General features: G+C 41.3%; 1 protein-coding gene across 10 annotated transcripts in view; it reads right to left on the reverse strand.

Annotated features, from left to right (window-relative positions):
* The window catches only part of BAHCC1 (BAH domain and coiled-coil containing 1), a 129,837-nt gene that overhangs the window by 95,120 nt on the left and 8,409 nt on the right, over positions 1-26,308 (reverse strand). For 2 of the 10 annotated variants that reach the window (XM_058166665.1, XM_058166667.1), the window contains exon 2: positions 12,955-13,332. In XM_058166665.1, the coding sequence (XP_058022648.1) occupies positions 12,955-13,120 (166 nt within the window). In that variant the 5' untranslated portion in view covers positions 13,121-13,332. Of the gene's footprint in view, positions 1-12,954; positions 13,333-15,141; positions 15,228-15,469; positions 16,012-17,381; positions 17,714-26,308 lie in introns of those variants that run through there. The other 8 variants (XM_058166659.1, XM_058166668.1, XM_058166663.1 and 5 more) reach the window with 7 other exon arrangements.

Consider the following 26,308-nt stretch of genomic DNA (forward strand, 5'->3'; position numbering starts at 1 on the left):
AAAAGCAAAATAACCCAATCACAAACATACAATCGCATAGAATATTATCCCTGTTTTTTTCCCCCCATTTTCATTTTATATCAAAAGATGAATAGACAAAAAGCAGAGTATCTAAAACCATCCCTTAAAATATTCAAGGAAAAAGAGAGATAGTGAGACAGATTGGGAATCTTATCCTAGAAGTCACTTTTTCTGCCTGATGCTAACTGTCACCAGGGGAAGCTGACTATGCACAGGACTGAATCCTGAATCTTGATGAGTTTTCTTTTAAGGTACATATTAAGCCAGTTAATATATCAAATATGTTGCAACTTGCTACTTCTTCAATGTATGTGGATATTTATTTCTTAAAATACACGTTTTACTATTAACATATTTGCATCAGTTTGAACGGCACCATTTTAAGCACAATCTTTTGAAATTAAGCTCTGATGTGGATATCAAGTCATCAGGCTAAGACACCACAGTACTCTCAGCTCTACATTTAATTTCGGAATAATCAGAAGCTAGATGTTGGGTTATCTAACTCTTTTTTAGCCATGGAAATATCCTCAACTGCATTGTCCATCAAAAAAGGGAGTAGGAGATTAAGAAGCCCAATGGGCATTATTCATTTATTTTTGTGAAATTTTAGGACATAAGCTCTCCTTAATAAAACAGTCATTTTGCTCCAATGTCTGGTTTCCTTAGGTAGTCAGCGAGAACATTGCAAATTATAATAATGGCATACTTCATTCTTGTTCCTAAGCAGTTAGTATCGAGAGTATTGGTGCTACCAATACCCCTGGAAGCCTATGTGGTAAACACCAGGCATGCTCAGAAGAATCTGGAGCTTATACTTCACTGAATGGGAGCATCATAACCATATCCTATCAAAGCCATTCCCACAGAGTATCTTTTGCATACAAGCTTTTTATTGTTGCTCAGCATGGAAGAAGGTATCTTGTGTATGCAGACATCTATCAGAGGCCCTGGCAAAATACTTCAGGAGCCCATTCCTCACACCTCTCCCTCTACTTCTCTTCCCCCTCAGCGCAGAGAAGGATCAAGGGAAATCTGCCTGCCAGAGATGAGTTCACCCGTTTTCAGGAGACAGCTGAGTCAGCCCTCACAGAAATGAGCTGTCATAAATATGCTTCTGAAAAGTACATTTTAAAAATGCTGCAATACCAGGACGTTTTAATATTTAATTAGACTATCACCACACTGCACATGGGCTCTTTCACTGCCTCACTGGGTGCATGAATGCATCTGTGTCTATCTTCTCACAATAACAAACAAGACCCACACAATGTGAAGTTGCATCTGAACACCACTTCAGAAGTGTTGCAGAAGGCAGATATCCCCAGTGTTTAGGCGAGACTATTGTGTTGTGTTGTGTTCTGTCTCTCTTTTGCCAGAGCATTTATCTAACTCAGGCTCCTTCCGGGTTTTTAGTACTCAACTAGCCTTGTAGTAATATAAACCTCCAATCCTCAGGCCTCTTCATGTGCAAGCATAGCCCTGGGATATGGCATTGTTTTGAGAAATTATCTGTCACTGCTGCTTGGACTACAGGGAAAAAAACCTTTGGGGTGGCAATAACTTCTTTCTGGTTATGCACATGACATGGTCTGCCACTTCTCAGGGCCTATTCATAAAATTTGCTTAAAATGAATACGATTTCAAAAAAAAGAGTCTTCCTTTTAAAGTTAGTTGGCGTTTGTTCCTTTTAAAGCTATGGTCCCTTCAACTTAACTCTGATGTATTCTTGGTGGAATAAGTGATTTTTCAATTGCAGCTGACAAAGTTGAGTTTGAAACCTAACCTGTTAGACCCAATATTTTGTCTCCTAAAAGCTCTGGGAAGAAGCAAGGCAACTAGGAGAAATTCAGTTCTTATCTCTCATGTTTAATGTACTGGGGATACTGCCTCTGAAAGTGGCACTTCCAATTAATTATCCCAGATAATAGATAGCAATCCCTAGATCAGACTTCATCACAACCTAGGTTGCAGCAAATATTTTGGGTCTACAATTCCCAATAAGCCGTCATGTGAAAATATAAGCAAGTATTAAGAGTAGTGGAAGCTGTTGGGTAAAATGCCTAGGGCAACTCAGGGTGAAGAAGTCTGCCTGCTATTTCCCTCAAGCACTGCTTGTTCATGTTAAATTCCTTACCTGGTTCTTATTTAGAGCAGAATGCACAGAGGATATTTGCTCATGACTTCATCACTGCCCACTTCAATTACTGTAATTTGCTCTAGTTGGGATTGGCCTTGAAGACCACCTGGAATTTTCAGCTGACTATGAAGTTTCAAGCACCTCTATGTTTTTATTTTAATGATTTAACATAATGCATTATTATGGTTCATCGCACATTCAGCCAGATGTTCAGACTGGAGTGGGCATTTTTGTCCACCCATTGAGTCTTTCCCAAGGACTTGGGATAGGCAGGTGTTTATTATTATTTTAATATGTCTGAGCCACCTAGAGTCCATAAGAATTGAAGAGGGGATAAATGGCATAAACAAACAAACAAACAAGCAAACTTCCATCAGATGGATTTCAACAATTGAGATGTATGCTCTCGTTCCATATTTTCACCCCTTTAATCACCGCAAAGAAGCTTCTACATGCCCCACTTATATTAAGAATGTGCAGCTGCAGAAGTTAATAATTTTTACCCAAGAGTAATAGGAGTAACTCATCTCCCCTCACCCATCACACGTTTTTAATGAAACCAACTTGTAATACCAGAGCTACCTTCCTTTCCTTTATTTAACAAGCAATGGAATGTTTCAGAAGCAACATGAAAGTATATGTTATTAAATTAACAATTGCTTATTATAAACATTTTAATAAAGTATTGCTTATTCTGCTTCACTGTTTCTCCACTGTAGGCAAACATACTGCTTCAGATAACAGATAGGCTTAAGGCAGGGAGGGGAAACATTTTGCTGGATAAATGCTGCACTTTTCATAGGGGAGGCCTTTAAGTTGCAAAGTAAGTCAGGTACATCACAAATGAAGGTGGGTTGGAGGGGGGGACACATTTTATTAAAACTGAGAAGTGTCAGCTTTAGATTTCATGGGTTTCTCCACCTCAAAATGTTAGGAAACTGTACTGTTGAAAAAATCTGGACACTAAGTCCATTAAGCAGATTCTGGTGCAAAGGCATTTGAATGTCTATGGAGATTCTAAATCATCCAGGTCATAGTAGTCCCAAAGGTACTTTTTCTAAAAGGCAACTGAACTTTCTTGGGGCTTTTTTTTTTTCCTTTGAAAACATTTTGCTTCTCATCCAAGAAGCAAAGTGAAAAAGCTTCTTGGGTGAGAAGCAAAACATTTTCAAAGGAAAATAAAAAAGAAACCAAGAAAATCCAGTTGCCTTTTGAAAAAAGCATCTTTGGGACGTTTATTTGAATGAGAAAATTCTTCACCCAGAACTCTGATTCAAGTGCTTAAACCCAATGGAGGTCATGTCTTTTCACACAAAGTTCAATCTCCTGTTGTCCAAAATATTCTTCCTTCCTTTTTTTAATTACTACTGTTAAATTGGGAGCCTGAAATGCTTTTCACAACGACCCAGAGATCTACCAACAGGTCCAAATTTACCTTCTCCAGCCTCTATTGTAGATCAAATGCAGCTGCTTGGACTTTCATTATAATGATGACTCCATTTTACAACAAAACCTTGATCATCTCAGCTGCCTGTTGCTAAATTAATGGCTTTTTTGGAACAAAGCCATAGGCTTTATCTTCAACCAAATTTTAGAAGATAGCAATGAGCACATAAAAGATGACCCAAAATTATTCCTACCTATCCCACTAACCTAGCAGAAGCAAGCAAACAGCAAAATGTCCCAGATCTGAATAATAAAACTAACAAAATTACACATGTGTAATTCTACAAGGTTTCTGTTTTCTCAGTGTTCTGCTTTCCTTCAGTCTGACATGTGCCTTTCCCTCCCTCAACCACTCTTACTCTCATCCTTTTTACAATCTTCAGAAGAAGTGCTACTAATAAGGAGAAGACAAGTAAAATCTCAAATCTGTTTTAACTTTCGCACACATCTATTTTCTCTCTTTTTTGGCGGGGTGGGGGGAGGGGGGGAGTGAAGTACACAATTATTTTTCTGGGGAAACTGTTTTACCGCAAGAGGCAGGCAGATATCCGTATGGGACAAAAATAGAAGAAGGGAAAAATAGATGAGTGTGTTTTTGGGGGAAAGCTCCTAGCCAGGATGATAAATAGCTAACTGAAACTCCAAGCATGCTCCATAAACAACGATGGGTGATCATCTCACACTGCAGCTAGCTGGTTTTAACTCTGCGTGTATGCACATTTCAGCCCATGCTTCTCTTACAGCTAAATTGAAATCTTAAAAGGTTTTTTTTTTAAAGTTTAAATACAGCTTAGCTCAAGGTCTATTCACTCCCACCCAAAACTGCTTTTGTTTCCTTTTACCATGTTCAATGGCCTTGCATTGGAGACACAACTGTACTGCACTGCACTATAAAAGAGAGATAAAGGGATCCTACCTCCCTGAGCCGCCACTTGTCCCTAGGGACAAGGACCCTCTGCTGCTGTTCAAAGTCTTCTAAAATTAAAAGTCACAACTATGCCTCTCAGTATTTCAGAGCAGGATGTAGTCCCACCAGTTTCGGTCCTGTCAGATTTCTTATAACATCATCACCTCACTATCCATTTCAGGATCTTCTAATTCCAGTCTGGAATTCAGTCCATTGAAGGGGAATCAGTAGGAACTTTGGCCCTGAATGCAACCATCCAACAGGCAAAAAGAAATAAACAATTTACCAGGAAGGTTTAGCCAAAATAGCGCTGACCTGATCTCCTCCTTGTTCACCAATATGCTTACACGGGAGATTGCCTATGCAAAACTCCCATTGCTTCTTATGCAAGCCTCTTCTCAGCAAAGCAATTTGCTGCTTTATCCAAGAGTATTATTTATTATTACACTGAACAGAAAGCATTGTTGAATATGCAGAATAAGAGGACTTACTGTACATGGTATTATGAACAGTAGCATCCCATTTATCTGTGCACTCTGGAGGACATCCAAATTTAAGGATAAGAGTTTTGTTAAAATAGATAGCTTATCAAGGATAAAAGTTTTGTTAAAATGGAGTGATATACCATCTACTGTGAGATTTAACAGTCCTGAGCCTCAGCTTTGAAAATGGAGACGTTCTCTTTACTGCCCAAATGAAAATACATAAAAGGGATAAAATTCATTCGGGCCACTTTGTGTATTAAATGTCCAATTCCTAGGACTCTGCCATTATCCTGATCTTTCTTACTGATATGATCATACAGAGCATTGAAATGACATTCTAGAGTAAAAGCAGACGCCTCTATAAGAGTATCAGAAGAAATCTATAGTAAATTTTGTTAATTTATCCCAACTAAAGTTTAACAGCCTCAAGGCTTCTGTCATTATATGATACCCCTCTGTCTAAAAGGTGATTGTGGGCTTGCTGTAATAGCCCTTTTTAGTCACTTGAAAGAATTTTAATTGCTCAAAGGCTTTAGTACTAGTATGTGCTATTACTATGACATTCTAATTAGACGCATCAGCTATTTCAACTGTTTTAAAAGAATAATCAAAACTTGGCCCTGTAGATCTGGAAGCATAAAAAGTGTCTTGTTCGCTATTTTTACAAACTTTTTGAAGGAAAAATATCAGGAGAAAAGTTATATTGGCCCTAAACTTCTCAGGAGTATACCCGTTGCTATATGTTAATGTTCTCAGCATTTATGATTACAGCCATATGCAAGCCTTGAATTTTACCTCCATCTGCAAAGTCTGAAACTATGATATGCAAGATTTTTGTGTTTGGCTTAAATAGATCTTTCACTGGGAGGATTCTTTGCTGTTTAGCCCAGAGTCCTAATGTTCATCTTTCTGGCTTGCATCCAGTTGGTATCCCCTGACTTATAGAAGACTTTTGTATGCTGGCTTTTGCAGCTGAATGGCTGCAGGGAGAATCACCCCCCCCCCAAAAAAAAAGGTACCTCTCTTCCATTGCCAAAATCAGAGCATTCTATCAGCAGAGGAACACTATAAATATCATCTATATACCAGCCTATCTACAAACTGTACCAGCCCAATGTACAGTACTCTCTGATAATATGATCTGATGCATCAACATTAATGGAAATTTCTTAGGTATTACGCAAATCAATAACTCACAAATTAAAGTAATTCAATTCAAAATAAGTAAGGTTTATTTTTGAGTGAGGGAGAATTAGGGATTTTGATTGTAGTGGGAAATGACTAGATGAGTAAACAACTTAAATAATATTACTGAGGTAAGAATCCTCAAACTACTGTATTCAGACTTGTTTATTTTTAATGTTCTCCAAGTATGAAACAGAGCATGATGACAACCATCTATAGGTATACAATCAAGTTATATGGGCGATTCTGACCAGTTCGTCTAATTTCACTTTGATCCAATATTCACATCTCTGGTCTGAAATCAATTAAGTGGTTAATATATCACTGAAATAGAAACTCAAGAGTTTCATTTATACACACACACATATATACACTCAGAAGAGTTATAATTCAGATGCCAATTTGCACTCCTGAGTCCGATAATGTTCTATGCATTCATGTGTACGAGTGTAAGGGAAAAAATGTATGTTTTGTGATAACCCATGAAGTACACATCAACAATGAACAAAGCTAAGAAAGGTATGCAATTTTGCATCCTCCAGTGACTGAATGACTTGAAGCTCCTCTAAGTACCAGTAGGTATATCCTTATTACATAAATGGAATTCTGCCAACAACAGACTTTTTCTTGTCCAAGGCAGATAGATTTTTGTCTCCTGTGCAATATTTTCAACACTTCTCCTCAAGAGTTTTCTCTCTCTCTTGCACGCACACACACAGAGAATTCCAGGATTACCACAGTTGCCCTTTCTAATGGCCACTCTTAAGTCAAAACTTACTGATGGTTTTATTTTATTACTTATTGGGAATTATTGGTATTAATTCTGTTAATCTAATTAACTATTACAAGCCACACTTTAAATGAGTCTCCCCTACACATTGCACAAGCCATTCTACCACCTTGTTTTACATATCAAAGGCAAAACATTGACGAGAATGCAGCCGTGTGACATGGTAAAACTAAAATAATAGGGAAGCAGCACTCACAACTAACAGGACTGCCCTCTTTTTCTCATGCGTGCATGTATGCACATACGCATGCGCACAGGTGTACACCTACACAAGGGCAATCCATAGAATCAATTTGGTATATTCAATAATCTCAATACTTTCCGGTTTTAAAAGCACCCATCTTGAAAAGTCTGTTCTTAAAATGGAGGAAAAGAAAAATGTTGATTCTTGGCTCTGAAACCCCTGGTTTAATGTGCAAGGGACATTTTTGTGAATGGGTATAGCATAGAGAAATGAAGGGTAAGGAGAGATGCTGTGCTTTCACATTATTTATGCGTGCAGTCTGCGTTAATGGCATATGCAAGTTGACAGCATACATCCTATCAACTTGCTGAAGTGTATCTTGATTGTTCAAACACACTCTTAAAGGTGCCCGATCATTTATCAAATTAAAATAACTGCGCTGTGTTCTAAAGGGCTTGGAATATCTGAATTGTGTGCCAGCATTCCTAGTACCCCTTATATTTCTACATTTCACAACAAATCTTACTTTCCAAAGCACTCAACAAGCAAGGCAGATTTGTGTGGCTGAAGTGAAGAAAATAGAAGGAGGGAGGGAGGGAGGAAGGAAGGGCTTCTTCCCCTCACAATCATGTTGGTCCAGAAATATGCTATTTCATGATTCTGGTTTGAGATTGTTGATTTTTGTTGTTATTGTTGTTCTGCTCTATGTCACAAACTTCAATACAAATCTATTAATCCAGCAGAAAATGATGGACTCCAGAAGGCTGACCAATTAAATTTAGACTCATGAAAAGTCATGAATAGCTTGGTGGCTAGTAAACTACAATTTTTATTAACTTGAACAATATTTCTGTAAGAAGTAAGTAGAATCTTTCCCATGAATGGCCCTTATGTAATTTACTTAACTTTGTGAACCTTGCCAAAGCCTTGAATATTTTTAGATCTTTCTGTTCTAGGATTGGCATTTCTTTCTTTTTTTAATATAAAAGAAAGTGTGATTTTCTGAAATGATATTTTTAGGCTTCTGCTTGTTATTTTAAACAAGTCTTCCTTGATTTGGATCTGCATATGTTGAGCAGCCTCTGCTCAGGATTAGGTCTGTTTTGAAGATGCAGTCATGTAAATTTTGCACTAGAACAATTGCTTTGCACGTGGAAATACAGCTATATCCCTAAATTAGCACACTACAGATTAGTTGCTACTGTGGCAAAAAAATGTTTTATATGAATAATTAGACAAGGTAGTGGAGCAATTCCCAGTGGACTAATGTACATTTCAAAAATGAACTTTAATTTCTGTGTTTGCACGTGCGCCCACACTCACTCATGTACAACCACAACTGCCTTGTGTAACCATGTGCACCTTCTCATTCTTGTGCAAAAGATCAGCACTGGCAGTTTCTAGTTGTTATCTCTGCATTGCCTTTCATGTCTCATGCCACTTGTCATTTATAAGTAAAGATGGTTAAGAGTCTTTAGAATACACCTTTGAATATTAACTCCTTTTGCACCTATTCAGTGATGACAACCATGTTACAGAAACAGATTGGTGTCATAATGAAGTATTTATTAAAATTTATTTTTTTTAAAATGTGGGGGCCATGGGAGAAGAAGTGATAATTTGGAATGGGGAGAGAGAATCCTTTTTAGAGCCTTCCTCTCTCATTCCATTCCAACTGTCCCCCTTATTCCATTTAATGATAAATTAAATCTACTTGAAATTCTAGTATTCTTTCCAAAGCTCCCTACCCCCCAAACCTAGAATTACTGTGTCCATTTTCATTCAAAGAAAATGTCTGAGACCTTTGCTTACCAAACTATGTCCTTTCTGAACAGTTATTACTTTTTCTCTTTTTTAGTTATCTGGGATGGCACAATTGTTTAACTAGTAGATGGGCAAGTTATCTCAAACACTTCCTATTTACTACCAAAAAAACCCCACCCTTAACAATGTGTATATACACAGTCAGTGAGATAGAATAGTTTTTAGGTTTTTCTTCTACTATCTTTCTTTGGTAAGGTTCTTGCTTGCATATAAAAGAATCAACAGCAATGAGAAAATTCAAACAGCTTCAGGCAGGAATAATGATGAATAATACTGCTAATATCCCCCCCCCTTTTCTTTCTTTCTTTAAAATTTTCACAGCTTTGACTTTGGACCATCTGTATGGGAGACGCATGTGTGTGCACGCACACACATACGCACACAAATCTAATGCACAAAAAAATAATGAGACAAAACATTTTAATTGCACCTTTTGTGACAAGGTTACTAAAACAGCACTTTACCATAAAATTTCTACAGTGGGATTATAAAACTATCAGCACTCTGCTATAAGAAAAACAATTTGCTGAACATTAAAAGCTAACTTCAAAAATTCAATGTCTCTATGGCCAGCTTTAAAACAGAAACTGTTCAGGGGTAAGGACAGGGAGGGTACAAGTTATCTCCATAAGGGGAGGATTCAAGGAGCAGAAACTGTTGGAATACATGCTTGATCAATGAACGTATGCCTTGTGGAATTTTGTCTCGGAACATGTAAAAATTAAGTCCTTTCTTGTAGAGCACTTTGCGTTCCAATCTCTTCCCAGTGGATTTGCTTTATATCTGGCCTTCTGGAGCTCCGCTTTTAACGTGTTTTGCTTCTTTTACTTCCTAAAAATGTGTGTTGGTATCCACAGTGTAGGTTACAAGTCCTTTCCAACTATTTCCTTTAACAAGTATCCTTTGCATATTTTAATATATCATGACTTTCTTGAATCAGGACCTTCTGCATTTCTTCCTTATGTTAATCTAAATTACACAGATTATACCCATTAGGTTTAGGAGACATTAGTCAGCCACTCTTTATATAACAACAAGCATAGAAAAATATTTTAAAATGGCTGCAATTCCATATAACCTTAGTCTGTGTATTCACATATTTCAAATTCTGGTTCTGGAGAGGACATTCCTGTATTATAATTGTGCATCAGTGTCAAGATATCATCAATAATTTATTCTATTTATTGTCAGTTTGCTTCTTTAATGTAAAAGAAAAATGTGTTCAACTAAGCACGTTCTAAAAATATTAAAAAAACAATCACAGCAACAATTTTAAAAATAATATTTCTAATTAGGAGCTTAGTAAAATACTCATATTTAAAATACACATAGTGGAAGAAAAAAATAGAAAGCATAAAAAAGATCAATAGAAGGATTTCAAATAGCTTCGAAGCACAAGGCGTGTTGAATCCAGACTGGAAGAAAAGCAGAGTGATTGACACAAATCATACTCCTCATCCAATTTGCCCAGGTTTGCATTTTAAAATGCCTTTCTGTTGTTGCTGAATGCAAACAGTTTTTTTTTTAAGATTTCACTCTAATGAGCATCTTCAATTTTGTATGAGGCAGGTAAGTATGTAAAAAGAAAGGTAGATTAAAAAAATTAAAACCGATAAAACCCTACAGAATTATGATTCATTCATTTCAAATAAAGCACAAAGTATGTGTAGCTTGTTGCATTTGTTAGTTTTTAAAAATCTCATTATGCTAAAATTAATTAATAATTTGCAGCTGGATATGCCATTTAAAAAATAATAATAAATGTCTGCACTCCTGTTTGATCATTTTTATCCATTCTGGTTTACCTCATGCTATTCTTTTTAATCCATATACTAATTGTAATCCCATTAAAGCAGATATAATTTTATTACCATTCATAGTTTGTCAAGCTAGCAATAACGATGGCTGCTACTGCTGAGTTTAGAGAAAAATAAAAACTGTCACACATTTTCCTCTTCTGATGTTTAAAGTAACTTGTAAACAAAACTTAAGTGGCTGTGTGTGGTTTTGTAAATCTAAGATTAAATCCATACTTCCATAAATATATATCCCATAAACAACTGTACACCAAATGAAGGTACATACTACATATTCAGAGCTGGCCACAAAATTTGAAAAACTCAACCGTATGAGAAAAACCTTTAAGGGCAGAAATACATATAGTGAGTGGATTAAATAGAGAAGCTAGTTAAGTTACACTGGAAACGTTAAACATTCGTGAGGAAATAAAATAAAATATTTCTAATGCCAAATTATTTGCTTCAGATAGGTCTTTTAAAAAGTAAAAAACAAAACACAGCAAGCCTACCTCAGCTTCTGTGAAAACACAATGAATGGAAGACATTCTGAAGCATAGCCAGAAACTTGTAAATTTCAAAACCTCTCATTCAAAACCTCTCAAAGCATCTATTACTTTTATTACAGTTTTTCCATTCCAGCTTTGGGGTGAATGGGGGGTGGAGTGGGGAGTGAATTGTTACTATTGTTTGGATTTTTGCATATTGATATATAAAACCTTATTCTAAATGATAGATACATCATTCCGCTTTTGGAAATACCCCCTTTTGTTTCCAAAGATCTTGCTTCCAAAAAGATTTTAAACCAAGGATGGGCAACTTGAAATCCTGAGCTGGTTTAGCATACGTGTGTCCCATTTTGTGTATGCATTCTCACTAATGTTCTGCAGCCAACACCTGCTATTTTGCACCCCCTCCCGGTCCCAGGCAATTAATTGATTAAAAATGGATGCCATGGACGATCTCTAAAGAACCTGGCACATACCACCTCCCTGATTTTTCTTGCCAAACATTGTGTCTTCAGCAAGATACCAAGAGCACTTGTTAAAACTAACACATGCACTGCAAAGCCCATTCTCACCCTGACACTTCAGGGCTTTATATAGAAACAGGATTTTCTAGTCTTATACCACCAGCTCCGTTAATGCTCACCCCACACATACAGCTACCCCTAATCTGAAAGAGCAGGGGGGGGGGTTGCTCACCTTTCCCAAGCAAGTAACAAGGAGGGGGGAGAAAGTGCCTTGTTTGTGCAAAAGAATTTTGTGAGGTTAATGCAAAAAAAGAAGAAAGAAAGAAAGGAAAAAAGGAAGGAAGGAAGGAAGGAAGGAAGGAAGGAAGGAAGGAAGGAAGGAGGGGTTCACTCCCTTCCCTTTTCTTGGGCTTTCCCTTCTATTAAGGGGCATGTCGTAGGGGAAGGAAGGTGGAACAGCCTTTATTTTAGCCCTCTCCCACTAAAAAGAAATATCGCGAGTGGGATATGGGGCCTTTAGTATTTTGCTCCTTACCAAAATGAAATGTTCAGATTTGCCAAAAAAATATTCACACATATCCCAAAGCAAGTTATGGGAGTCCAGGGAATTCTGGGTCAGAAAGGGGTCACCTCCGTTGCACTTCTAAACACCCCATTTCGCACAGCCCCCCTGAAAAGAGTGGGGAAGAAGCACGGTTCCCTCCTCCTCTCAATCTCCCGATCCTATGAAATCTCTCTGAGCAGGCGGGATTTTCCCTCGCTCACAGACGCGCGGGAGGGATCCGCGGATGTAGGTCTTCTCGGGACGGATTCTCCGCTTGCGGAGACTTTCAGAAAATCTCCGTGAATGCATTGTCGGAGAGCGAAGGAAAAAATAAATAAAATAAAACCACTAAGCCGTTAAAATAAGGTTGCAAAAGGGCGCATTTTGAAAACAGAAGCAAAACCGTTCCTATTTTTATTTCTCCCTTCGCAGCAACCGATGCAAAGGATCGATCTGCTGCAATATCACTCACACACACACACTCCTTTTCTTTCTTTCTGGGGGAAGAAAAAAAAAGGGCAGCTCAATCGGGCGTCCCTCCTTTGGTGCTGGCGACCCCTCCCTCGCCCCTCCGCAGTCAGGGCGCCCGAGCCTCCCCGCAGCTCTCCAAGGCCCCTCAGATCCCCTCAGCTCCTTTCACCCCGGCGCTCCGCACTGACCTGTGTGCGTAGCCATGGAGATGGGCGAGGGGAAGTATTTCCCGGGCTGGAAGTGTCCTCCGTGCTGCACCGAGTTGTGCCCGGCGGAAGCGAGGCGGCTGGAGCTGTTGCGATGGCCCCGCTCGGCCAGGAGAGGAGGCGGAGGTGCGAACTCCCGGCCATCCATACCGGGGCTGCGCTTCCACGACCGGAGCCCCCGGCAGGAAAGGGGGCTGCGGGACGGCCTTGCAGCGGGCGAAGATTCGCCCTCTCCCCGGGAAAGGGAAATCTGCAGGCCGCAGGAGCGGGGAAGGAAGAGGGCTCCCCTCAACACGAGGCTAATCGTATCCCTCCAAGAGGCCTCCGCTTCTCGTGGCACCGGCGAGCTGGCCTCATTCTCTGCAAGGCAAAGGGAGAAGATAAAGCGCGTGAGGAAGCCGTCGGCGCTGGACGGATTGGATTAACGGCGGGCAACACTACCGGAGGGCGAGAAGCGGCGACCTGGTACTAGAAGCCCCGCTGATGGGTTCCCCCACCCAAAGAACCCCCTCGAGACCGTGGAAACTAACTCCACACACCCCGCGCCGCCTTCTACGTCTCTCCCTTGTTTGCCGCCTGCCTTTCCTTTGTCGAACGGAGCAACTGGTTCTTACGGATTACATGGCGACCACCAGAGTTAAAAACAGATACATCGAACTCTTTTCAAAAAAAAAATCTACGTGGAAAATAGAAAATGCAAACAATGCGGCGCTTCCAGACCTTGTACTTTTTTTTTTATTATTACCGCGGCAGGGAAGAGATTCAGATAAAGCGAGGCCAGTAAAATGAAAACAGGAGCGGTGCCTCCAATGTAATTGGGGGCGGGGAGAGGCGGCGAGGTGGTTGGAGGAGGAAAAAGTGCTAAATTTTATTATGCTATAGTTTTGTTCAGCTATGGTATTCGTAATTTTGAACTGATCGTTGTTCTCCCATGATTTGCTGCGGTATTTAGACAACTAAATCTTCAAATCGATGGTTTTAAAAATGTTAAATGTTAGGGATAGGAGAGTGTTCTTTCCTTTGCTCCTATGTTAAGTGTGATGCTTTGCTTTACATACATATGTACCCGGTGGAAGGAATGGGGATTATGTTTGGTTTGCTGGCTTCCCAGTTTACAAACCAGTTGCCTTGATGCAATCCAAAAGAACGCGTTCCTTGCGCAGACCCCAGATGAGGGGGAAAGTTTGCTGGGCTTCAGTTACTCAAGCTCAGAAATAAATATTTCACTGCAGACACTTGAGTGGCAAAGTCCTGCATTCCTCGTTCAAGGGCAGGGGTTTAAATTCTACAACTGTATTCTTAGACAAAACAGTTATGTAAGGTTCTTCCTGTGCATTCATTCCATTTACACATAAGGGGTTTCTGGCTTAGACCCAATGTGTGTAACATTAGGCCAAGAGGAAGGAGGGGAGATAAAAAGATCTCAAACCAACCCCCCCTTTTTCCCCCCCTTTCAGACTTGTGCTGCACTGAAAGATCCGCACTAGCTTCTGAATACAAAAAATGTGCATCTCCCGTGTATATATATATATATTAAAAAACCTCACTGAGCTATCAATGGAGATCTAATGCTTCCACAGGAGGAACAAGGGGTACCCAAATTATTTTCTTCCTTTACAGTGAGGCAGTTAATCCTATGTTTCTGTCCTTATAGAGAACATCGTTTGAAGGCTCCACAGCCCATTCAACCCATACTGAAAGTAACTCCATACTGAATATGCTTACTGATTAACAGTCTGGGAGAAAGGGAAAACACATTTGCTTACCTTAATGTGTCATGATTGGAACAATGAAACAATATTTTTTTATTTACTGAACACTATTTTAAATGGTTAGGTATAAAGCTTTTAACTCTTTAACATTGCTCGACTACTTGGTGTTTGATTTAATCTATAACAAAACAAGGTATTAAATGACTACATATTTGCACAGCGGATAAGATTACACATGCACACATACACATGTGTGTGTGCATGCACACCTACATAAAATAAGAGGAAAAAAATATGGAGAGCTTTCTATTGTAAGTAAATGGAACCACTACGTACAAAAATACAAGAATTTCTTTATTACTCGAAATTTTAATCATCTACATATTGCCAATATTTTATATTTTGCAGTTGGGAGGAATTATAAGAAGAACGTACATTCTTATCGCCTCCCACCCACCCTGTTTAGCAGTATAAAATCTTCCCAGAGAAGCAGCAGTAAAAAAATAATGGACTGGAGGGAGGGGGTCGTGGAAGAGTTGAAGCCTGGAAGACAAAAGCGAAATTAGCAACTTCAGCAAGTTTGAGTTCGATACATCAATATGAAGGGGACATTATGTATTGGTTTACCTCCCCTCCCCCTTATGGTTTTTTTTAATATTTGCATATTTTAAGGGGAGGAAATTGCACCAGACTGAAATATACCAGCCGATTAAAAATCCTGATTATAGGTCAAGGGAAAGTTTTAGCATCAGCGTTCCAGAAACAGCACTTTTGCTACCACGTACCGTGCAGAGGATTTGTTCTAAGGCCGGATCCATTTTGGCAATTGCTATTGCCGAAAGAGGAAAAGTCAAACCAACGCTTCTCCAAACCGGTAACCAAGCTGATGTGCAGCGGCAGAGCCTCCGGATCCAGTCATCTAAATCAGGAACGATCTTGCCTTCGATCTTCCTCGGCTTCCCTTCGGCGCTGCCGAAACTAAAGACGATTCTTTACAAGGAGGAGGACGCGTCGCCGAAGAGAACGGGGTACGTTACTTTAAAATCAATAGCCAAGCTCGGACTTCCAAAGGAACAAAAGGACGGTGTAAATTTGTACGGTTCGGTTCCAGAGAGCTACGCCCCCCTCCCTTGTTTTAATTGGGGCAAGGAAGGGAACGGTGTGGGGGGGGGGATAGAATAATCCAGCGGTAGGTTCTCTGGTCAATTGTACCGAGTCGCCGAGGTTTTGCGCGTTCTAGAAATATGCTCTACTCTCCAAGAGATGGACGAAGAAAGAAACTGAAGATCCGGCAGAGTTCAAACGCTTCGGCGCACTGCTCTCGGGCCTTGTCGGAAAAAACAAAAAGGGTGAGGAAGCTTCTGCCGTGCTAAATTCTTCTCTTAGCCCATCGAAGATCTCTGGAGAGCGGCAGCCATCAAAACGCTCTGCCGCTGCTACAACCCGAAGGCTGCTAAAAAAAACCAAAAAACCTCAGAGATCTCTCCCAGATTGTGGGGATTTTTCTCTCCCAGCTAAACGCATTTGGAACAATTTCATTTTGCTCAGATACTCAATTGCTGGCTTCCCCCAGAATCGGGTTTTTCCCCCCCAAATAATTATTTTGCAGAGTAACAATGATCATTATTATTATTGAAAAGGAAGCGAGGCTGAAATTGTTTCGATATATTGAGCTGAGCAACAAGGCCACCACCCAAAGCATTTGGGACATTTTAAAATCGAACGATTATCGCAATCATTGCGCACAGGCAGAGAGATTGAGAGAAAGAGGAAGCCGAGAAACAAAAGCGTGCCACTGAATTATTCAGTTTCGAGAAACCTTTTCCGTCCGTCAAAAAATCAACTATGGTTCACCGTTTTAAACTGAACCCAAACAAGCAAGACGGATTTTCTTCTTCTTTCTTAATTTAAAAAAATCCTTAAGAGGCATCCTAACGGCATGTTTTCCTGCACGGCAAAAGACATTTACCTTACCGTGCAGAAGATCAGTATACATGCGCACACCCCGGCGGGCAAATAAATACAAATGCGTATTTCCTTTATTGTTTTCATTATTCGTTGTAATTTAGAACCCTCAGGAATTTAAGTATTTTCTGACGCAGAGCATCTTGAACATACAGCAGAAAGGAATCAAAATCACAAAGATCTATTATGATTCATTTTAAAGAAAAATGGAGGCTGCAAATTTACATGTATTCCTTTTGCCACAATGCCTATTTGCCACAATGCCCATTTGTTTCCCTTGCAAAGCAACCATTTACAGTTCCATTTTAAAAAAAGAGCAGACAAACTGATTAGAATTTTAGGTAGGAAATATGCTAATAATCATAGATTTTGTTAGCACTACACGGAGCAGTGCACAAAATTTCCAGGAAATAGAAGCCATTTAAAAAATAAAACACGAACATGCATCTCATAAGTTTGCATTTCGTTTTAAACAATATGCATTTTCTTTCCCAAAGGAAGGGTTTTTTTAAAAAAAAAATTTAGTTGAGGAAAGGATACAATTGTTACATTTTTCAATCGTCAGGTATTTGCATTGCTTTTAAATATATATATATATATATTTGCAGCAATGGTTTTGCTTATTTATATATATATTAGAACTGACCATTGTGAAGGTATACATATTAACAATAAATAATTTATCAACAAATCATGAACGTTCAAAATGCTAAATAAATTTTAGTTACTTACTGGAGGGAGGGGTGTTCCTTTGCACAGAGGGAACGCAATACAATTAAATCAGTGAGTGGGACTTTGTTGTATTCCTATTGGTATTTGCACTGTGCTGACTGTTGCACTGTAAATGCACTGGCTGCTGCTCCTTGCAGAAAGGAAAAAAGACCCTGTCGCGAGCTTCAGCTTCCCCAGCCTCGCATCTCAGTCCTACAAGCAACTCTCCCTGCATACTAATAAGCTCGTGCCACTCACTCAGGGTGAGCACGCTCACTGATTGGACGCCTTGTCCTCCACGGTAATAAGCTCGTGCCACTCTCTCTGCGTAAACAGGCTTCCCAATAGGTTGGCGTGGGGCCAGGGAACTGCCAATCAGAGAACAGCAGGACTACTACTCAATCCAATGGCGCCTAATTCAAGTCCCTACAGTTGCGCAGCTCCCCTCGCGCAGCTTCCCTTTGCTTTATCTGAATGGAAATGCGTAGCAATGCGAAGCGGGAGGGTGGAGGGGGGGGGGAAAGAGAGAGAAGCTTTGCAGAATGGGGAGCTAGGGAGTCCCAGCAGAAATCTGCTTCAGCTCGTAGGCATGCACTCACGCCAATCAGCTGGGCAGCGAAGGGATATTTTTTGGTACGCTTTTCGCTTTGATAAATTGAACGATGCGCTACAACGGCAAAAGTGGGAAATCAAGAGCACTGTACAGATCAGGACGTCAGAGACTGCGTTGCCTGCCCTCCAGCAGCTTTTAAGAGTTACTCGACAAACGAAATACCAAGAGATTTAGAGTGATTTAGGTCCTAAGTATGCTCTTATAGTTCACTGAGTCTTCAGCGCTGGTGGATTTGTCTTTAAACAATTCGAATAGGCGAATCGCTTTGCCGGCATCTTAAATGGGCGTTTTGCAAACTCAGGAAAGTCCCTTTACTAGGTTTCTTGCTCACAAACACATGCACAAAATCCTTTGTGGTTTATCAAAACTGGAGATTTGTTTGTAATCCGGTCGTTCTTTCTTTTCCCTTTTCTGTCTCCCACGCTTCATATTTCCGTCAAGACTCCCTGCCCATCTCTACCCCCCGTCATTTGCACCAAGATATGCTGTCTCGGTAAATTGCCACTTTTTCTTGTTAAATAACGCAGCCATATATACCCGTTTTCCTCCTGTATGATACCATCGCTCCCAAGGCCCATTTTAACGCTGAAACCACACTGCATAAAGCCTTCAAACGGCTTTGTACCGGCAATTGAGAGGTTAACCGCATAGGCTTTAGTTTCTCTCCCACCCCCTTCAGTCTTTCCTTCCCCACTTCCAGGAGACGCCTTGATTGGTTGGCAGTCTCCCAGCCCGCTGTCCATCACCCAGTGTAAACAAGGCGCTGATTGGCTGCTCGCCAGTCCGCACTGGGCTGCCTGAAAAAAGCAATTACTGGCCCCGCGGTTTGCAGGGGGCCCGGGGCTGGTTTGATGAAAGGAGATAAGCTGGGGACTGTTTCCAGCGCACACACACCCAATGCACTCCCCCCCATTCCCCGAGGCAGCGCCTATCGTCCCTTGAGCCAAAAGAAGGTCAGAGAGTGGAGAGGATCAAAAGGAGGAAAGAAAAGGGGAAACGGACTGAGTCCCTATTAGCGATTTTGAAAGTAAAGTCATTCATTCAAGGCAGGTTTGGTGCATCGGTCACCGGAGGGATGGGGAGAGGGGCAGGCTGATCAGCGGGGACCCCTCCCTTTACAGATTCGGGGTCTAAGGACTCTTCGGCGGTGCAGCTTCATAGGATGAGGAGCAAAGCTAGGAAATGTCTCGCTCTTAAATGGGACAAGGAAGGGAAGGCTGCGAGAGAATGCCCGGGAAGCCGCGAGCCGACTTCTCTGTCTGGGTAGAACACGACGCTACGGGAAAGTCGGTTTCGTACGCTCCGCTGCATTTATAACCTCGGCCCAGAGCTTCACAAATTTCAGACAGGAGGAGCAAACTGGATCCATCTTGAGTGTGCAAAACTCTACGCCTCCGGGAGAAAGTCCCGCTTTGGCACAGGCGGAATCTATAGCGAAGCTAACCGGGAGAAATGTCAGTTCCAGTGATCGAACGAGGTTGAAGGACGTGGACGTGTATGTGTGTGTGTGTGCGCGCACGCGATGCCATGGCAGCGGCTGGGAGGCTCAGAATTCTCTCCAGCCGCCCCCTCGCCCCACTCGTGATTATGATTATTTTAAAAAAATTAAAAGGAGCCTAATTGATTTTAAAATGCAGAATAAATCAAAATAACCCGTAAGAGATATTAGATTACAATGGAGCTATTCATTAACCAGAGGGGCGAATTAAATTAAAAAGCAGGCTGTGTGTGTGTACTCTGTGCTTACGTGTATGCTTCAGTTAAAGGAGAGAGAACTTGAGTTTCCCATATGATGATGATGATGGGGTTTGCTGAAACCATGCACCCATTGAATATCCAGAAGGGGGGGGGGATTATCCCAATATCCAACCCACTACCTGCTGATAAAATACTCAAGTTTGGATCAGCACCTTCTAAGTGGTGGTGAGAATTTTTTATTATTAACATTGTTGCTGTTCTTTATATCACATTAATGGATCAATTATTGTAAGTAACTTAGATACATATAAGCATCTACAATTTGCAGTCTTGTGCCCAAGGCAGAGTGGGTGTTCAAACAAAATGAAATCCCAAACATGCTAGGCCCCCTTTCCAGATATTTTAGACGTGAAATTTACATGGGAGAAACATAAGACTTTCTGCTAATACCCTGTAAATGTACGTCCCAAAAAGAAATTAAAAGCACACATTTTAAAAAATAGGCAGGAGAATATATAATTCTGAAAGGAGCCCTATTTGTGGCCAACGGGGAGGGGGGAATGATTCCTGGAAAGGAGAGTTGGGGCTCTTGTATTGGTCTCATAAAAAGTGAGAGCCGAAGACGGAAGAACAGAAAGCAAAGGCACTTTTCAACTCATCCTTTCTGCCTGGAACACAAGGCCCTATCAGAAAACCTAAGGTTCAAAGCAGAGATTTGAAAGAGAAAGGCCATTCTGCAGGCAAAAAATTAAAGGGTGGGGGAAACTACATTCACAGCAGCAAATCTGATACATATATGCATACATACACACAGGAGACGACGATAAAGCTGTGTGTCCGTCTGTGGGTGTATGCGCGCGGTGGCCTCCGAAAGACTTCAACCCTCCGACAATCTTGCTGTTTATCTAGGCCCTCAGCCAGAACATCGGCTGGTAGGCGTGGGAAGGGGTCAGAAGGGATTCAGTTGGATCTGTCTGCAAGGCAGAGTGGGCCTTATGAAACAACAAAAAAAGCTGTAATGCCTGGATTACCTCCCCATATTGGAACAGGATCTAAAAAACTGCGAAGCAACTTTTGATTCATGCAGATTCTTCTGGGGGATAGGAGCAATGGTGAGACAGAACTTGTCTACCTAGAGGATCTTAGGTCCCTATTTTCTGAAATGACAAACCTAGAGGAAGAATAGGGACTGGGAGTTTTTATCTGGTCGTGCTGCTCTAATTTTCCTTTAATATGTCCTGTGTTTCCATCACGAAATTGTCTTTCTGCTCCTCCTTTTATTCCCACTCGGCAGAGAGAAAATTTCTCACTCAGTTGGACAATAGCTTCCTAGTCAAACCAGTCTCTCACCCTGACCTCACTTCCATTTCCCTGGACAGAGAGCCCTTCAGTGTCCTCGTGTTGGCCCCATGACATGCATGGGATCTGTCTGCAAGGCAGAGTGGGCCTTGGTACAAGAAATCCTTGCCGGTTTCCAGGGTTGGAGTCTTAAGAGTTACGGAAGACTTACAACTCCATGTCTTTTCCATGCAAAAGAGGAAATGCCACCTCAGGTTACTCTTGTCTTTTGCGATGGAAGAAAATTAGCTCTCTTCAAACATTACAGACACAAATTGCAACATGTGAACAAGAGTCATCCACTTGATCCTAAATATATTTGCCCGGAGTATAAGGCTGGCTACTATGGCCTGGATTTCTTTATATTTATTTAATAGGGATTATTAAATTATTTATTTATAATCTTGGAAAGCAGTGCAACAGCAGGATCCTCATCCTATTTACCTAGAAATAAATGCCAACTGGCCAGGAATCGGTTCCTAGTTTAGCAAAACTGTAGTGCCAATGTCACTCCAGAGGAAGTCACTTGTTTTTGTAGGTTTAGGATCACAGATTTAAGTCAAAATTAAATCTAAGGTGCATTGCAACCTATGTAATTTTCCCCAGGCAGATGTAGCTGGTTTGTGAAGGTGACAATCTCCCCACGATGGTGAAACAGCAAATCCTGTTGCTTTCAATGGGTTTTCTCCATATAGGAAGGCTGTAGGATCAAATACTGTTCAGGCAGACTTCCACAAAAGCCAATACTTTTAACTTTGAAAAGAATAGATTTCTGGGCCTGGTGCACAGAACTGCTCCTCTTGGTAAACTTTTGGCAGGAACACTGATCTAGGAGAGGACTTCCTCCACTATTTGAGGTGTTTATTTATTATCAGTTTGTTTGTTGTTTGTTTGTTTGTTTGAAAGTGCATGGGGAGACAGGTGAAAGTTGAGGTGCAGAACGCAACAGTAGTTCCAGATATATTTTGTTGTGAGTTGGGGCCAGGAAAGAAGTGTTTAGGGGTGTTTGTTCTTTCAGGTGGTATTTGGTTGTGAATGCGCCAGGTCTCTGCAAAAGCAGCAGTTGCCCTGCAGTGGCGAATGGATGGAAGGGTAATTAATGCAAAGTGACTGATTGCTCTTGAAGAAGGCCGGTCCAGCAAAGGGGATTGTCCCTGGTCACCGAAGCGTCTCGTGATTGACAGTCTCCTTTCCATCTCTCAGCCTAGGGCAAAGTACCCTAGTGCTGCATATTATCACTGGTTTAAGCCCAGAATGGCAAAATCTCAGGTTGTTTGAAAGCTTGCTTTTATTTTGATTTTAAGATGACTATATTCAGTCTAATTATTATTGGACTAGGGAATTAAGTATTATTTTGTTTGAAAATTAAAAACAAACACCAAGGTCCCAAATTAAGAAATAGGAGTAGGGGAGAGAAAAAGAGAGAAACAAAGCATAGGCAAGTAAGGCCGAGGTAGACCTTGGGGCAGATGAATGCAGTTGAAGAGAAAGGAAATGGGGAAATTGGCCTTGGGTTGGTTTAATGTATAAATAAATTAGCTTCCCGTACCTCTCTTTTTTTGTTCCCTCTTTTGAAATTTGGATTAAAAAACAATCTTTGTATATTTCCTTTTTTTTTTTTTTAAATGAAGATTAAAAATTTCACTTCTCAATTTATTCTTCACATTTTAAACAAATGAAAGCAGATTTTAAATTCCATGGCTATTGATTATGTCTTATATTTTGAAAATCAACTTCTTTTGGTTCTGCAGTCTTGTTTCTTTTGTTAAAATGTTCTTTCCTCTTTCTTTCTCTTTTCTTTTTTTCTTTTCTTTCTCCAGTTGTTAAAACAAATAACTTTAGACAGGAATGGGGTATAAACCAGAGGTCTGTTGGCAAATTACCAGTAACTCATATTCTGCCTGCTCACTTACACAAAACTGGTGGTTGGGAGATTCCTTCCTTCCTTCCTTCCCTCCTTCCCAATCATTTTGTATTCCTGAAGTGAATGGTGCCACCCGGAGGGAGGGAGGCAGGGAAGCTTTTTGATAGGCCGAAGGACATTGTCAGCAAAGGTTAGAGCTTCTCCCTTTCCACTATTTTTTAAAATCTGTCCATGGGTAACAAATGTTTTTAATTTAACTGAAGCAGAACATCAGTATCTCTATGGCTTCCTCTGTAAGAGACAGAAGATAATGCAGTTAGAAATAAATATTTAGAGTCACATTCATCTCCTGACTCAACTCTACCTTCCGGTGTGTGTATATGGGTATGTGTGTGCACAAACTATTTGTTCACCACCACCCCCTTAAAGCCACACTTGTTTGGGGTTTTGCAGTATTTAAAGGGCGGGTGGGGGAAGTTAAAAGTATCCAGGTTGAGGGAAAAGCACTGAGACAATTGGATTTTCAAGTCACAAAAGCTGGTCTGGGCTCTTCTTGGGGGATAATTATGCTCTGTCCTCGTACTACCCTGTGCAAATCAGCTTGCATTTGGTTGGTGGGTGCTTACTCAGAAGTAAGGCTTGCATAAATTTGGCTTGCAATGTAGTCTGGCTTAGACCTGGATTCCTAGTGCTGGTCTGAGTTTTGCTTATCTCAGGAGGATAAAGATCAAGAGGATTTGGTTCGCCTCCTATGGCTAGATTGAACACCACCCCCCCCAAGCCCTTCTCGCTCGAACCAAGGCTCAGTCAGCAAAATCCCAAAAAGCTCTCCTGGCTCTTGAAGAACTAGACTAGAACTGTCTAAAGCAAAGGCTCTGTTAAACCGCTCTGTTTTCAGCCACAGCAGGCAGTCTATTTAAACAGCACTCTGGAAATGTTAAAGTGGATCTGGAATGGAATGGGTTATGGAATCATGTGAAGCACATTTCCCTGAAAGGCGAAGGCGTCCCAAGCTGCCGTTCAGTTCTGTCTGAACCCACCAGATTGACTTTCTAGGCAACACCTATTTGCAAGATTCGGGTTTGGTGAGCAAGCCATGTTTCCTTCCCCCCCCCCCCAAGGAATGACTGAAGGCTTCCAAACTCCATCAGTGCCCTGGAGTATCTGGCCATTTCATCCTCAACTTGCAATTTAATAGGACCTTGTAACTACACTGGATTTAGTCATCCCTCCACTGTCCCCCCTCTAGCAACAATTCTACTGGATGTTTTTTCGGAACAAAAATTTGCCTGAGCTTTCTTTAAGGGTATTATTAACTTTTCACAATATTCAGGATTAGGTTCAAGATATATTTTCCTATTTTGATAAATATTTACTCAGGACCAATTTATATCTTCCATGTTTCAACTAAAAGTATAGGCAATGAGATTCATCTCAACTCCAGCTTTTAAGCAAGGTGGCCTGGAAGAAAATAACAGAATCTCTTCTTAATTTTGCTTCAAGTAGCCAATATGGAAACATTCTTTTCATGTCTAAATGAATATGCAATCATTTTAAATTCTCAGACCTCAGCTAACCTTCACACTCTAGGGAAGTGTGTTAAAATATTGCAATTTAATATTCTTCCATCTGGAAAAATGGTGCGGGGGGGGGAGGGGGGGGAAAGACGCAGCAGCAGCCAGGGCGGGAGTTTCCTCCCCGGTATGTTAAATAAAATTATGGATTAACACAGCACGCTAAATAATTACCTAATAAGGGCTAGGTAACGCAAATCTTTACATTTGGGTAATTGTATGTTGGACGCCTCGCTTAATGCAATCGTTTGGGTCGGGTTCATTGTTCCATGTGCTGTTTGGTCAAGGAGTAAATTAGAAACAATTTCTTGGCTTGGAAGAGTTACTCTTCATGTTTGTAGCACGTAAAACGTTCCCTGGAAATAGGGAGGAGGTGGCCAAGAGGGGGAAATCCATCCAGTCCATAGTCTGGAGAAATTTCCAAAGCGATCTCAAGTGTTCTGGCTAGTCCTATTCTAAATTTACACATGCTCGTGACGAAAGGAGCTCTGCGTTGTAGCGAAAGAAGCGCAGCTTGCGGCCATGCCTCCAGGCAGTTGCCGAGTCCGGCTGAGAAGGGATCAGCCCAGATCTATCTCGCTTTCCTCGTTCCACCAAACAAGTCAGTCAAGACAAGGGACGGCCTGGCGATCCCTAGCTTGCCATTCTCCCGCTGCTCCTCAGACCCCGCTCACCCGATCCTTTTCCTAGTGGGGGAAGGGAACCAAGCACGTGCTACGCCTTTGCTGCCAACAGCCCCGTGCAAGCACGTCCTGTTTCCGACGACTACTGAAAAGACAACGGCCGATACAAAAGGTGGAGAAAGAAGGAAAAACGTCTCTGTCCTTCCTACTCACCACCGCCCCCCCGGCCCCATTTTAGCCAGATCCACTTCGGTCTTCCAAATGCTTCGTAGAGGAGCGAAGCTGCAGGGTGGGAGGGAGTGGAGCAGAGAAAAGGAGAGCGAAGAGAGAGAGGAGCGCTCTTCCCACAGGGTAGCGTAAGCTTCGCCAGGCTTCGAACCCCGCAAAGCTTGACCCACTTTCCTCGCTGCACTCGGATCTCCACGTACTGGTTTTCTGGGAAGGGTGGTTTTTGTTTTGTTTCGTAACAGGACTTTACCCGGAAAGGGCTCTCTAGGGGATCGGGGAGGTGATCGGCCTTTCCTTGGCCCGGCGCAAAAGCCCAGGCTTCTTCCGCCAGATCTCCTTGCCTTGTTCCACGGGCCGATTAAGGGAAACTGCCGTCCCTTTTTTTTTTCCGGGCGGAGAAAGGGGTGGGGGGGAAAAACTCCAAGTTAAGGGGCGCTTTGTGAGCTCCCCGAGAGCCGGAAAATATCTAATGCTGCTGTTGCGGTTAAAAAGATAAATCTCGCCTTTAGGACAGAGTGGGGACGGTTTTTCAAAGAAAACACACCTTTAGTCTCAGACAAGCACCTTTTACGGACTGCTCCAGCTCAGGAAATCTTTCTCTTCCCCCTGCAGCCCCGAAACGCTCCCCCTCACTCGCCATTAAGGGTCGCTTCACCCCCTCATCTCATTTTCCAGGAAGAGAGACTATAACCGGCCAGATCGGCTTTGGGGAATATTCTCCTTATGCACCCCGAAAGAAAGTGAGGCTGCTGACTCTTCTTTCTCATCCTAGTTCCTCTCCCTTCCCTCAAAAAGTCCCCTTACTAACTTCCACAGAATTAATACTCAAACCGTGTAGTCAGGGGCCAATTCTTTTGATTCCCGACTCTCTTTTATGGGTTATTGTGAAGTTCTACCAACTCCAGCAAAGGAAGGTTAAATTAAAAGCGTGGGGTCTCCTCGGAGATCAATGTTTCCACTCCCAAAGCCATCCTGTAGTCTAAATTGTTCAATTATCATTACTAACTACC

This window comes from Ahaetulla prasina, chromosome 2 (genome assembly GCF_028640845.1).
Source record: "Ahaetulla prasina isolate Xishuangbanna chromosome 2, ASM2864084v1, whole genome shotgun sequence".
In the NCBI taxonomy this organism is placed as follows: Eukaryota; Metazoa; Chordata; class Lepidosauria; order Squamata; family Colubridae; genus Ahaetulla; species Ahaetulla prasina.